Source organism: Oncorhynchus tshawytscha, linkage group LG12 (genome assembly GCF_018296145.1).
Source record: "Oncorhynchus tshawytscha isolate Ot180627B linkage group LG12, Otsh_v2.0, whole genome shotgun sequence".
NCBI classification, from domain to species: Eukaryota; Metazoa; Chordata; class Actinopteri; order Salmoniformes; family Salmonidae; genus Oncorhynchus; species Oncorhynchus tshawytscha.
The window spans coordinates 19,274,430-19,289,001 of record NC_056440.1 but is presented as its reverse complement, the minus strand read 5'-3'; the positions used below and the strand labels follow the sequence as shown (position 1 = coordinate 19,289,001).

The following is a 14,572-nucleotide window of genomic DNA, read 5'->3' as shown; positions in this document are numbered from 1 at the left end:
CGTGACGAAAGAGAGAGGCAGGCAGAGTTTCTCAGCCAGTCGAAATCATGAATCAGCTGGCATCATTTTTCTAGATATATACAAAGAAATGTCAATTGATAAAAGGTAAAACGAAAGTCCGGCTAGTTTGCAGTCTTTCCAGCTTCAGTTTGAAGCCAACCTTACTTTGCTACCTGACAACTTTATGGTTTTTACTTTTTAATTACCATTTATATTTTTGGTTTTTCCCTCAACTTTCTTTTCATTCAACTTTTTCACTCCGGACGCTTTATCTGGACATGGTTTGTCAGGACCTCCTTAGCCGAAGCTAAGTAGTAACATTAACAAGATGCCTTCTAATTGCAGTCACTGTAGTCATAATATACAGGTGAACGATCGCCTTACGGTGAGGATAGCTGTGCTACAAGCCCAGCTTCAGACGCAAACGTTAGGCAAGGGTAATTTCAGTGTAGGAAAGGATGAAACGGTGTCTGTGCCACCAGTAAGTACAGATAGAAACGTTAGTATAAATCCCCTCGCACGGTCCCTGCAGCCGGACAACTTTCTCACGGTTTCTGGAGGGAAATGCTGTAGGAATGCTCAACCGGTGTCGCTCATTCAGCCGACAGAAACTTTCAACCGGTTTTCCCCATTAAGCAACGAGTCGGAGTCCGAGGTTGAGCCTTCTCTTGTCTCTACTCCTCCCGCTACGGGGTCTGATCCGCCGAAGCTTCCCACCATTAGCTCTGACAAATTGCAAACTCTAGTCATTGGTGACTTCATTACCCGCAGTATTAGACTTAAAACGAATCATCCAGCGATCATACACTGTTTACCAGGGGCAGGGCTACCGACGTTAAGGCTAATCTGAAGATGGTGCTGGCTAAAGCTAAAACTGGCGAGTGTAGAGAATATAGAGATATTGTTATCCACGTCGGCAGCAACGATGTTAGGATGAAACAGTCAGAGATCACCAAGCGCAACATAGCTTCAGCGTGTAAATCAGCTAGAAAGATGTGTTGGCATCGAGTAATTGTCTCTGGCCCCCTCCCAGTTAGGGGGAGTGATGAGCTCTACAGCAGAGTCTCACAACTCAATCGCTGGTTGAAAACTGTTTTCTGCCCCTCCCAAAAGATAAAATTTGTAGATAATTGGCCTTCTTTCTGGGACTCACCCACAAACAGGACCAAGCCTGACCTGCTGAGGAGTGACGGACTCCATCCTAGCTGGAGGGGTGCTCTCATCTTATCTACCAACATAGACAGGGCTCTAACTCCTCTACCTCCACAATGAAATAGGGTGCAGGCCAGGCAGCAGGCTGTTAGCCAGCCTACCAGCATAGTGGAGTCTGCCACTAGCACAGTGTGGTCAGCTCAGCTATCCCCATTGAGACCGTGTCTGTGCCTCAACCTAGGTTGGGCAAAACTAAACATGGCGGTGTTCGCCTTAGCAATCTCACTAGGATAAAGACCTCCTCCATTCCTGTCATTATTGAAAGAGATCATGATACCTCACATCTCAAAATAAGGCTACTTAATGTTAGATCCCTTACTTCAAAGGCAATTATAGTCAATGAACTAATCACTGATCATATTCTTGTTGTGATTGGCCTGACTGAAACATGGCTTAAGCCTGATGAATTTACTGTGTTAAATGAGGCCTCACCTCCTGGATACACTAGTGACCATATCCCCCCGTGCATCCCGCAAAGGCGGAGGTGTTGCTAACATTTACGATAGCAAATTTCAATTTACAAAAGAAAATGACGTTTTCGTCTTTCGAGCTTCTAGTCATGAAATCTATGCAGCCTACTCAATCACTTTTTATAGCTACTGTTTACAGGCCTCCTGGGCCATATACAGCGTTCCTCATTGAGTTCCCTGAATTCCTATCGGACCTTGTAGTCAAAGCAGATAATATTCTAATCTTTGGTGACTTTAATATTCACATGGAAAAGTCCACAGACTCACTCCAAAAGGCTTTCGGAGCCATCATCGACTCAGTGGGTTTTGTCCAACATGTCTCTGGACCTACTCACTGTCACAGTCATACTCTGGACCTAGTTTTGTCCCATGGTATAAATGTTGTGGATCTTAATGTTTTTCCTCATAATCCTGGACTATCGGACCACCATTTTATTACGTTTACATTTGCAACAAATAATCTGCTCAGACCCCATCAAGAAACATCAAAAGTCGTGCTATAAATTCACAGACAACACAAACATTCCTTGATGTCCTTCCAGACACCCTCTGTCTACCCAAGGACGCCAGAGGACAAAAATCAGTTAACCACCTAACTGAGGAACTCAATTTAACCTTGCGCAATACCCTAGATGCATTTGCACCCCTAAAAACTAAAAACATTTCTCATGAGAAACTATCTCCCTGGTATACAGAAAATACCAGAGCTCTGAAGCAAGCTTCCAGAAAATTGGAACAGAAGTCTTCTGAATAGCTTGGAAAGAGAGTACCGTGCAGTATCGAAGAGCCCTTACTGCTGCTCGATCATCCTATTTTTCCAACTTAATTGAGGAAAATAAGAACAATCTGAAATGTATTTTTGATACTGTCGCAAAGCTAACTAAAAAGCAGCATTCCCCAAGAGAATATGGCTTTCACTTCAGCAGTAATAAATCCATGAACTTCTTTGAGGAAAAGATCATGATTATTAGAAAGCAAATTACGGACTCCTCTTTAAATCTGTGTATTCCTTCAAAGCTCAGTTGTCCTGAGTCTGCACAACTCTGCCAGGACCTAGGATCAAGAGACAAACTCAAGTGTTTTAGTACTATATCTCTTGACACAATGATGAAAATAATCATGGCCTCTAAACCTTCAAGCTGCATACTGGACCCTATTCCAACTAAACTACTGAAAGAGCTGCTTCCTGTGCTTGGCCCTCCTATGTTGAACATAATAAACGGCTCTCTATCCACCGGATGTGTACCAAACTCACTAAAAGTGGCAGTAATAAAGCCTCTCTTGAAAAAGCCAAACCTTGACCCAGAAAATATAAAAAACTATCGGCCTATATCGAATCTTCCATTCCTCTCAAAAATTTTAGAAAAGGCTGTTGTGCAGCAACTCACTGCCTTCCTGAAGACAAACAATGTATACAAAATGCTTCAGTCTGGTTTTAGACCCCATCATAGCACTGAGACTGCTCTTATGAAGGTGGTAAATGACCTTTTAATGGCATCAAGACCGAGGCTCTGCATCTGTCCTCGTGCTCCTAGACCTTAGTGCTGCTTTTGATACCATCAATCACCACATTATTTTGGGGAGATTGGAAACCCAAATTGGTCTACATGGACAAATTCTGGCCTGGTTCAGATCTTATCTGTCGGAAAGATATCAGTTTGTCTCTGTGAATGGTTTGTCCTGACAAATCAACTGTAAATGTCGGTGTTCCTCAAGGTTCCGTTTTAGGACCACTATTGTTTTCACTATATATTTTACCTCTTGGGGTTGTCATTCGAAAACACAATGTTAACTTTCACTGCTATGCGGATGACACACAGCTGTACATTTCAATAAAACATGGTGAAGCCCCAAAATTGCCCTCGCTAGAAGCATGTGTTTCAGACATAAGGAAGTGGATGGCTGCAAACTTTCTACTTTTAAACTCAGACAAAACAGAGATGCTTGTTCTAGGTCCCAAGAAACAAAGAGATCTTCAGTTGAATCTGACAATTAATCTTAATGGTTGTACAGTTGTCTCAAATAAAACTGTGAAGGACCTTGGCGTTACTCTGGAACCTGATCTCTCTTTTGAAGAACATATCAAGACTGTTTCAAGGACAGCTTTTTTCCATCTACGTAACATTGCAAAAATCAGAAACTTTCTGTCCAAAAATGATGCAGAAAAATTAAACCATGCTTTTGTCACTTCTAGGTTAGGCTACTGCAATGCTCTACTTTCCGGCTACCCGGATAAAGCACTAAATAAACTTCAGTTAGTGCTAAATACGGCTGCTAGAATCCTGACTAGAACCAAAAAAATTGATCATATTACTCCAGTGCTAGCCTCCCTACACTGGCTTCCTGTCAAGGCAAGGGCTGATTTCAAGGTTTTACTGCTAACCTACAAAGCATTACATGGGCTTGCTCCTACCTATCTCTCTGATTTGGTCCTGCCGTACATACCTACACATACGCTACGGTCACAAGACGCAGGCCTCCTAATTGTCCCTAGAATTTCTAAGCAAACAGCTGGAGGCAGGGCTTTCTCCTATAGAGCTCCATTTTTATGGAATGGTCTGCCTACCCATGTGAGAGACGCAAACTCTGTCTTAACCTTTAAGTCTTTACTGAAGACTCATCTCTTCAGTGGGTCATATGATTGTGTGTAGTCTGGCCCAGGAGGAACGGAAAGGCTCTGGAGCAACGAACTGCCCTTGCTGTCTCTGCCTGGCCGGTTCCCCTCTTTCCACTGGGATTCTCTACCTCTAACCCTATTACAGGGGCTGAGTCACTGGCTTACTGGGGCTCTTTCATACCGTCCCTAGGAGGGGTGCGCCACTTGAGTGGGTTGAGTCACTGATGTGTTCTTCCTGTCTGGGTTGGCGCCCCCCCCCCCTTGGGTTGTGCGTGGCGGAGATCTTTGTGGGCTATACTCGGCCTTGTCTCAGGATGGTAAGTTGGTGGTTGAAGATATCCCTCTAGTGGTGTGGGGGCTGTGCTTTGGCAAAGTGGGTGGGGTTATATCCTTCCTGTTTGGCCCTGTCCGGGGGTGTCATCGGATGGGGCCACAGTGTATCCTGACCCCTCCTGTCTCAGCCTCCAGTATTTATGCTGCAGTAGTTTATGTGTCGGGGGGCTAGGGTTAGTTTGTTATATCTGGAGTACTTCTCCTGTCCTATCCTGTGTCCTGTGTGAATTTAAGTATGCTCTCTCTAATTCTCTCTTTCTCTCTTTCTTTCTCTCTCTCTTGGAGGACCTGAGCCCTAGAACCATGCCTCAGGACTACCTGACATGATGACTCCTTGCTGTCCCCAGTCAACCTGGCCGTGCTGCTGCTCCAGTTTCAAAATCTTGGCCATGTTCTGTTATAATCTCCATCCGGCACAGTCAGAAGAGGACTGGCCACCCCACATAGCCTGGTTCCTCTCTAGGTTTCATCCTAGGTTTTGGCCTTTCTAGGGAGTTTTTCCTAGCCACCGTGCTTCTACACCTGCATTGCTTGCTGTTTGGGGTTTTAGGCTGGGTTTCTGTACAGCACTTTGAGATATCAGCTGATGTACGTAGGGCTATATAAATACATTTGATTTGATTTGATTTTGTTAGCTGTGTTGTTGGCTAGATCCACTGAAAAACAGTGTCCTGACGAGAGAGCACATTTCTATGCCAGGTGAAATCGTGCCTCAATATCTCATTGTTATGGATGTATCCAAATAAATGTCACTAGAAAACAAATTAAACAAATGCAGTTACTGTTGTTATTCCGGCTGCACTGTTTGACATGACTGTAAATTAGCCATAGTTGGCTACCTAGCAAGCAAGGGATAAGAACGTTGCCAGACAGATGGCAATGGAACATTTAGAATGAACCACTGGGTCACGTCCATTGATACAGAACAAAAAAACTGAACGACTGGGTCCCGTCTCTGGCAACCGAACCAATAGAACAAACGACCAGCTGGTTGGGAAGCAAGCCTAGATTTGTTTCAGGACTATATCTTGAGAAAGGATGAAACAGTATGAATAAATTCATAAAAATAAAGTTTTTAATGAAAATATGTCAATAATTATCTAAATATGTTGGTAACTGCAAACCATTACAGACTACAAAAGGAAGCACAGCCGAGAACTGCCCAGTGACACGAGCCTACCGGACGAGCTAAACTACTTCTATGCTCGCTTCGAGGCAAAAAACACTGAAACATGCATGAAAGCACCAGCAGTACCGGAAGACTGTGTGATCACGCTCTCCGCAACCGATGTAAGTAAGACCTTTAGACAGGTCAACATTCACAAGGCCGCAGGGCCAGACGGATTACCAGGACGTGTACTGCGAGCATGCGCTGACCAACTAGCAAGTGTCTTCACTAACGTTTTCAACCTCTCCCTGTCCAAGTCTGTAATACCAACATGTATTAAGCAGACCACCATAGCGCCTGTGCCCAAGAACACTAAGGTAACCTGCCTAAATGACTACCGTCCTGTAGCAGTCACGTCTGTAACCATGATGTGCTTTGAAAGGCTGGTCATGGCTCACATCAGTACCATCATTCCAGAAACCCTAAACACACTCCAATTTGCATAGCGACCCAACAGATCCACAGATGATGCTATCTGTATTCCACTCCACAATGCCCTTTCCCACCTGGACAGAAGGAACACCTATGTGAGAATGCTATTCATTGACTACAGCTCAGCATTCAACACCATAGTGCCCTCAAAGCTCATCAATAAGCTAAGGATCCTGGGACTAAACACCTCCCTCTGCAACTGGATCCTGCACTTCCTGACGGGCCGCCCCAAGGTGGTAAGGGTAGGTAACAACACATCCGCCACGCTGATCTTCAACACGTGGGCCCCTTAGGGGTGCGTGCTCAGCTCCCATCCTGTACTCCCTGTTCACTCATGACTGCACGGCCAGGCACGCCTCCAACACCATCATTAAATTTGCCGACGACACAACAGTGGTAGGCATGATCACCGACAACAACGAGACAGCCTATAGGGAGGAGGTCAGAGACCTGGCCGTGTGGTGCCAGGACAACAACCTCTCCCTCAAAGTGATCAAGACAAACGAGATGATTGTGGACTACAGGAAAAAGAGGACCGAGCACGCCCCCATTCTCATCGACGGGGCTGCAGTGGAGCAGGTTGAGAGCTTCAAGTTCATTGGTGTCCACATCACCAACAAACTAACATGGTCCAAGTACACCGTGACAGTCGTGAAGAGGGTAGGACAAAACCTATTCCCCCTCAGGAGACTGAAAAGATTTGGCATGGGTCCTCAGATCCTCAAAAGGCTCTACAGCTGCACCATCGAGAGCATCCTGACAGGTTGCATCACTGCCTGGTATGGCAACTGCTCGGCCTCCGACGCAAGGCACTACAAAGGGTAGTGCGAACGACCCAGTACATCACTTGGACCAAGCTTCCTGCCATCCAGGACCTCTATACCAGGTGATGTCAGAGGAAGACCCTGAAAATTGTCAACAACTCCAGCCACCCTAGTCATAGACTGTTCTCTCTGCTACCACACGTCAAGCGGTACTGGAGCGCCATGTCTAGGTCCAAGAGGCTTCTAAACAACTTCTGCCCCCAAGCAATAAGACTCCTGAACATCTCTGTTGTCATCTATGCATAGTTACTTTAATTAAGTCTACCTACATGTACATACTACCTCAAATAACTGGTGCACTCGCACATTGACTCCGTTCTGGCAACCCCCTGTATATATTGTTATTTTTTTACTGCTCCTCCTTAATTACTTGTTAGTTTTACCTCTTATTCTTATCCATATTGTTGAAACTGTACTGTCGGTTAAGGACTAGTAAGTAAGCATTTCACGTGACTAATAACATTTGATTTGATTTGATTGACCCGTTGTATAAAAGTGATAATGCCCTCGAAGCTGGTGTTTGGAGGATATATAGGCATATATACAGTTGAAGTCGGAAGTTTACATACACCTTAGCCAAATACATTTAAACTCAGTTTTCATTTCCTGACATTTAATCATAGTAAAATGTCCCTGTCTTAGGTCAGTTAGGATCACCACTTTATTTTAAGAATGTGAAATGTCAGAATAATAGTAGAGATAATGATTTATTTCAGCTTTTATTCCTTCCATCACATTCCCAGTGGGTCAGAAGTTTACATACACTAAATTAGTATTTGGTAGCATTGCCTTTAAATTGTTTAACTTGGGTCAAATGTTTCGGGTAGCCTTCTACAAGCTTCCCAGAATAAGTTGGGAGAATTTTGGCCCATTCTTCCTGACAGAGCTGGTGTAACTGAGTCAGGTTTGTAGGCATCCTAGCTCGCACACGCTTTTTCAGTTCTGCCCACACATTTTCTATAGGATTGAGCTCAGGGCTTTGTGATGGCCACTCCAATACCTTGACTTTGTTGTCCTTAAGCCATTTTGCCACAATTTGGAAGTATGCTTGTCCATTTGGAAGACCCATTTGCGACCAAGTTTTAGCTTCCTGACTGATGTCTTGAGATGCTACTTCAATATATCCACATAATTTTCTCGCTCATGATGCCATCTATTTTGTGAAGTGCAGCATTCCCTCCTGCAGCAAAGCACCCCCACAACATGATGCTGCCACCCCCATGCTTCACGGTTGGGATGGTGTTCTTCGGGCTTGCAAGCCTCTCCCTTTTTCCTCCAAACTTAACAATGGTCATTATGGCCAAACAGTTCTATTTTTGTTTCATCAGACCAGAGGACATTTCTCCAAAAAGTACGATCTTTGTCGCCATGTGCAGTTGCAAACCGTATTCTGGCTTTTTATGGTGGTTTTCGAGCAGTGGCTTCTTCCTTGCTGAGCGGCCTTTCAGGTTATGTTGATCTAGGACTCGTTTTACTGTGGATATAGATACTTCTGTACATGTTTCCTCCAGCATCTTTAGAAGGTCCTTTGCTGTTGTTCTGGGATTGATTTGCCCTTTTCACACCAAAGTACGTTCACCTCTAGGAGACAGAACGTGTCTCCTTCCTGAGCGGTATGACGGCTGCGTCGTCCCATGGTGTTTATACTTGCTTACTATTGTTTGTACAGATGAAAGTGGTACCTTCAGGCATTTGGAAATTGCTCCCGAAGATGAACCAGACTTGTGGAGGTCTACAAATTATTTTTAGGTCTTAGCCTATCAGAAGCTTCTAAAGCCATGACATCATATTCTGGAATTTTCCAAGCTGTTTAACGGCACAGTCAACTTAGTGTATGTAAACTTCTGACCCACTGAAATTGTAATACAGTGAATTATAAGTGAAATAATCTGTCTGTAAACAATTGTTGGAAAAATTGCACAAAGTAGATGTCCTAACCGAATTGCCAAAACTATAGTTTGTTAACAATACATTTTTGGAGTGGTTGGAAAAACGACTTTTAATGACTCCAACCTAAGTGTATGTAAACTTCCAACTTCAACTCTAAATAACACCAGTGCCAATTGTTCTTCCAAACACCGGCTTCTCAGGCATTATCACTTAAATAAGACATACCACTATGAGGTGATGAATGAACCCTTTAGGAGCCCAGTAGGTATGAGGTGTGAGTTAGTAGATATGATTAGTTAGTTTGTTTCTGGTAGCCCAAGTTTCACTGAAAAATGTATTGTGGGCTTTACTTTGAAGTCATCATTGGGTTCAAGCTGTGATTTTGGCTGGACACTTTTTTCGAAAGCCACGTGTACTACTTATGTCAAAAGGTGTGTCTGCACTCTGCACAGAACAGCTCAATAATAAAAAGACCAGCTGTGAGGGGCTTCTTGGATGAGGAGTCAAGAGCCAAATGTTCTGGAACATTGCAGTGCAAGAATCTCAGTCAACAACAATGTCAACCAAAGCCTCTTCAGGGCCATTTCCTGGACACAGATTAAGCCTAGTCCTAGAATTTTGTATTTTTATCACCCAACTTTTAACCTAAATCCAATGATGTCGTGGCATTTTTTGGTTGATTTCACATTGAATTCATGTTAGTTGACAACTCAACCAAATGTAAATCAAAAGTGGGTTTGTAGTGGGTTTGTAGTAGGTTTGTAGCGGGTTGGTAGTAGGCAGGTTGTTTACCTCCACATTATTGGCCATGGTGTTGATGAATTTAAATCCTGGAATCCTTTTGTCGCTGCACACCACGCCCACGTCCTCTGTGTGCTTGCAGTCGGAGACGCCGATCCCGTTGGACATGCACAGCGCCAGGGTCTTCTCTTTCCCAGTGCACTGGACATTGTCAAACCAGATGCGCCCTGAAAAAAAGCAGGATTCTCAACACATTGTAGATACATCAAGACCTCCGTAGGGAGGAATCTTTTTTCACCTGACCAGTGGTAGCTAGCGAGGCCAAACAGCCAAGCAAATTTGGCAAAGTGACTGGACACAGGCAGTAATTCTGCTGCTGAGTTGTACACTCACTCCCTTATCCCTACCGTATCTCCGCTATAGATGTGGATTATTTATTTTGGTGAAAGATGAGTCAGAATGTATTGTAAAAGCTTCACCGGAAAAATTGCTTAACATTGGCCAATAAAAAACGTCCCTGAAAATAGAGTCAATTATTTCCCCTTTCCCTTATCATTACACACATGCATAATGGGTTGATGTGTAATAGCAGACATGTTACCTTCTCCTTTCCCATATTTAGAGGACGGAGACCAGGAGACAGCCTCCAGGTAGCCCAACTCCCTGCACACCACCTGGGCAGAGTGAATAGAGAAGTCATCATCACAGACCGTGCCCCACTCGCCATCATAGAAAACCTCCACGCGCCCCTCGTTGTGCTTGCGCTTATCCCCCGCCAAACGCAGCTGTATCCTGGGTGTGTCAGGTGGCAGCTCCGGGGCAGTGTACTGCTCCTGCTCTGGCTCTGGGTAGCCCTGTGGATAGCCGTGTGGGTAGCCTAGTTGTTCATACTGGGCCCGACACAGCTTTAACAGGCCCAGCAGGATGGTGAAGCAGTAGGGGAGCGACCACGGGGCCAGCATGGTGGTGTCTGTCAAGTCAGACAGTAGACTGAAGAGGTTATCTGTGGGAGAGTAGAGAGTAGGAAAATAACATTACTCATAAAAATAAAAGAAATCCTTTGGCTACTTTGTCATGTTTTTTTACTGGGAGACTGGTGGTTGGAATTCTGCTAAAGAAGTACCCTACATTCAAAGTATTACAGTGACACTGATTGAGGCCATTATTAAGTGGAGGAACAGAGTTGTGGCATGATGTCATCATGAGGTATGAAGTCACAGAGAAAAACACTGATTTACAGCATGTCCTGACTCCTACTCCGAGGTGCCCCTTGGAGCCTTGTGAGTCAGTAACAAAGAGCATTTAAATACACAAATGTACATCTGTAGATCACATAGCCTATCCTTAGACCTGAGCAATAGTGTCTAAATCAAGTTATGGTCTTATAACCAGTATCAATTACATTCAAAGATGTGTATGACAGATGGTTTTAATCAAACAGCATAACTCCTTTTAAGACTGCTGAAACATTTCACACAAAGCACTGAGCCAATGAACAATAAAGTGGCTTTCAAATTATGTAAACTAAAGGCTATGTCTGTCTGGAAGTTGAAGCTGGATCTTTCTATTTGCCAGCATCTTTCTTTTTCCCTCGCTGTGACGTGGCAGTTGGTTACACAAGTTACAAAACATAGATGTTACAAAATCAAGCCCAGCTGGCATTAAGCCCACCGGGTGTGCATCTCTCCACAATGGCACATAGGCGTCATAACCAGGCTGATGTTTTCTTTAAACCACATGGATAAAGATCCACACATGTGATCTGGAATATAGGACATATGAACCGCTATCTTTCTTTAAACTCAATCCTGCTTCAGCACTCTAAGATTAAGATTTAGGGTCTCAAAGTAGAACACAGACAGTACAGAATCACAAAGTAGTTTGCAGAGAAAATATTAGGTAAAGATTCAAAAGTATAAGATGGACCACCCTATTAAATGGTGTCCAGGCAGAGAAACTCAACACATCACCATCTATCGACAAACTAGAATGCTTCTTTTACTGCTTTTAAAAAAAGAAAGACATTAATTCCATGATGAGACATAGAAGAATGGCACACTTGTCTTTTCTATCTACTCATGTTTCACCGTGAGACAGCTAGACACATAACTACCACTGACTAGGGACAGCAGGGCATCTGGGTCAAAGGGAGGAGGTTCCGGGGTCAATATGTCAGGTCAGAACAAAGAGTTAGAGCCTTCCTAATATCTTGCTCAGACCTTTAGACTGTTTAGAAGGAACTGGATCATTCTAGATAGAAGAAGTCTGTCTTATCATGCATGGATGGCGATCGAATACTCTATAAATGCATTATACATATGCAGCTCATAGAAAGTGTTATCAAACCATCAACTTGAATAGTTATTTCACGGTTCCTTCTAGGTCAAGACAGTAAAGTAGAATCAAGTCAGAGAACTCCTGGCACATGCCATTTTTTTTTACAGGTAACTGCCAAAATAAAGGAAACACCAAAGTGTCTTGATAAGGTGTTAGGCCACCACGGGCTGCCAGAACAGCTACAATGCTCCTTGGCATAGATTCTACAAGTGTCTGGAACTATTGGAGGGATGCGACACCATTCTTCCATGAGAAATTCCATAATTGGGGTTTTAATGATGTGGAAAAAGCTGTCTCAGGCGTGTTCAATTGGGTTGAGATCTGATGACTAACACACACACACAAGTCACACAAGTCACACACACACACACACACACACACACACACACACACACACACACACACACACACACACACACACACACACACACACACACACACACACACTTAAACCCTCTATGGTCCTTTGAGACCCCTCTTTCAAAGTTACTGAGATATCTTCTTCTAGCCATGGTAGACAAAACAATGGCCAGCAATCTTTATATGTGACCCTATTAGCAGGATATAACTCAGAAACCACACCTGTGTGGAAGTACCTGCTTTTAATATACTATGTATCCATTTACTCAAGTGTTTCCTTTATTTTAGCAATTACCTGTATATGACAGAGGAGCACATCCAGGTAATAATACACAATATAGCCATATAACATTCTCTGCAACCTAATTACATAGCTACTATAGGCTATAGAGACTGAAAGCACTTATCGTCATTGGCAAGAGTGAGAAGTCAGCTTGCAATCATGAAGTCCACAAAAGCAAAACACATTTATCTCCTCCTGTAGTCTACTGCATCTAAACTGTAGTTGAAAACACTGTGCACCCTACAGCGCACCCGGCATCAACATATCACAAACCCTACAACTATCCACACCTGGCATAATTTATATCAGAGATCCCACAATGATGACATCATCCTTGTTTGGGAACCATATAAAACAAACTGCGGTGAATTCCATCTCAGTAATATCCTACAATATTACAGGCAAATAGAAACTTCTATAAGAATTTGGTACAAATAAGACATACCGTTCAAGCAGATCAACATGTAATCAAACTGCATTTGGTTATATGTGGTGTGGCATATAAGGATACAGCTTAAACACCTAATTTTACATGACAATCTCAAAGACCAAATGTCAAACACATTTTTTTTCCAATAATATCCTTAAATAATTGTTGAATTAACCAACTTTTTAAGTTATTTCCAAATACTTTGAAAAAAATTCTCACCACAGACGATTTTTTTAAAATCCTCTTGATCCTTTATTGAAACCTATAGATGGCTGTCTAATATCATGCCCAAGTCCCAAAATCGTCGCTTTACTCCCCAAAGATTGCTATGTGCCTTACGGATGTTTTACCCCGCTAAACTTTCACTCCCACATGCAATTTCAATGCCGCCTTCGACCAAATTACGCCTTGTGCAACTGCCCAGTAACGCCCACTGCTGAAATGACCTCATCGATGGCCCGAGCGCTGAAATTGGAATAGCCTGAATTCCTATGGATTTGGAGCGACACCGGGGACGCGATAGCATCGCAGAAGGGCAGCAAAAAATGACCCTAGGTCAATAGGGTCCGGTGCAGCTCAACAACCATCTTGCTTTTGTGCCACATTGGTGATTTCGGCACACAGAACCAAAAAGCACACCCTTGTCATGAATTGAGTGTATACATGTATGGTAACACTGTGACATTCAGAAAGCAAAGATCCACATACTTTTTTTTGTGATCAAATGTTTATTTTGTAATAATAGTCAGCAAACATGAATACATACAAACATGAATACATACAAAATTCAGCTACACCACCATCCCCCCATCCCAATCCCACCCCACCCAAGGACCAAATTAAATAACAGATCCACATACTTTGTGTAACATTTTGCTCTTGTATAGCCTAGCCTACTATATCTAAAATGTCTTGTAGCCCGCAAAACACATATGTGCTATTCCGCACGACTATCAATTTAGTGTGATATTTGCTCTCTACACTGAATCCTTGATACTGCTGCCACCATGTGAAAAACATATAGCCCATTAATATTTTTGCATTTTTATTTAACAAGGTAAGTTGACCGAGAACACATTTTCTTTTAAAGCAACAACCTGGGGAGTAGTTACAGGGGAGAGGAGATGAATGAGCCAATTGTAAACTGGGCATGATTAGGTGACCATGATGGTATGTGGGCCAGATTGGGAATTTAGCCAGGACACCAGGGTTAACACCCCTACTCTTATGATATGTTCCATGGGATCTTTAGTGACCACAGACACCCATTTAACAACCCATCCGAAAGACAGCACCCTACACAGGGCAATGTCCCCAATCACTGCCCTGGGACATTGGTATATATATATATTTTTTTACCAAAGGGTGCCTCCTACTGGCCCTCCAACACCACTTCCAGCAGCATCTGGTCTCCCTTCCAGGGACCAACCCTGCTTAGCTTCAGAAACAAGCCAGCAGTGGGATGCAGGGTGGTA

The 14,572-nt window shown here is 43.4% G+C and overlaps 1 protein-coding gene across 1 annotated transcript in view; it reads right to left on the bottom strand.

Annotated features, from left to right (window-relative positions):
- LOC112262660 (lysyl oxidase homolog 2B) overlaps positions 1-13,495 on the bottom strand; it is a 52,150-nt gene extending 38,655 nt beyond the window's left edge. Inside the window, exons 1-3 of the mRNA XM_024438328.2 lie at positions 13,317-13,495; positions 10,289-10,690; positions 9,739-9,914 (exon numbers count right to left, since the gene is read on the bottom strand). Of these exons, the coding sequence (XP_024294096.1) occupies positions 9,739-9,914; positions 10,289-10,649 (537 nt within the window). The 5' untranslated portion in view covers positions 10,650-10,690; positions 13,317-13,495. The remainder of the gene's footprint in view (positions 1-9,738; positions 9,915-10,288; positions 10,691-13,316) is intronic.
- Between the last annotated feature and the right edge of the window lie 1,077 nt (positions 13,496-14,572).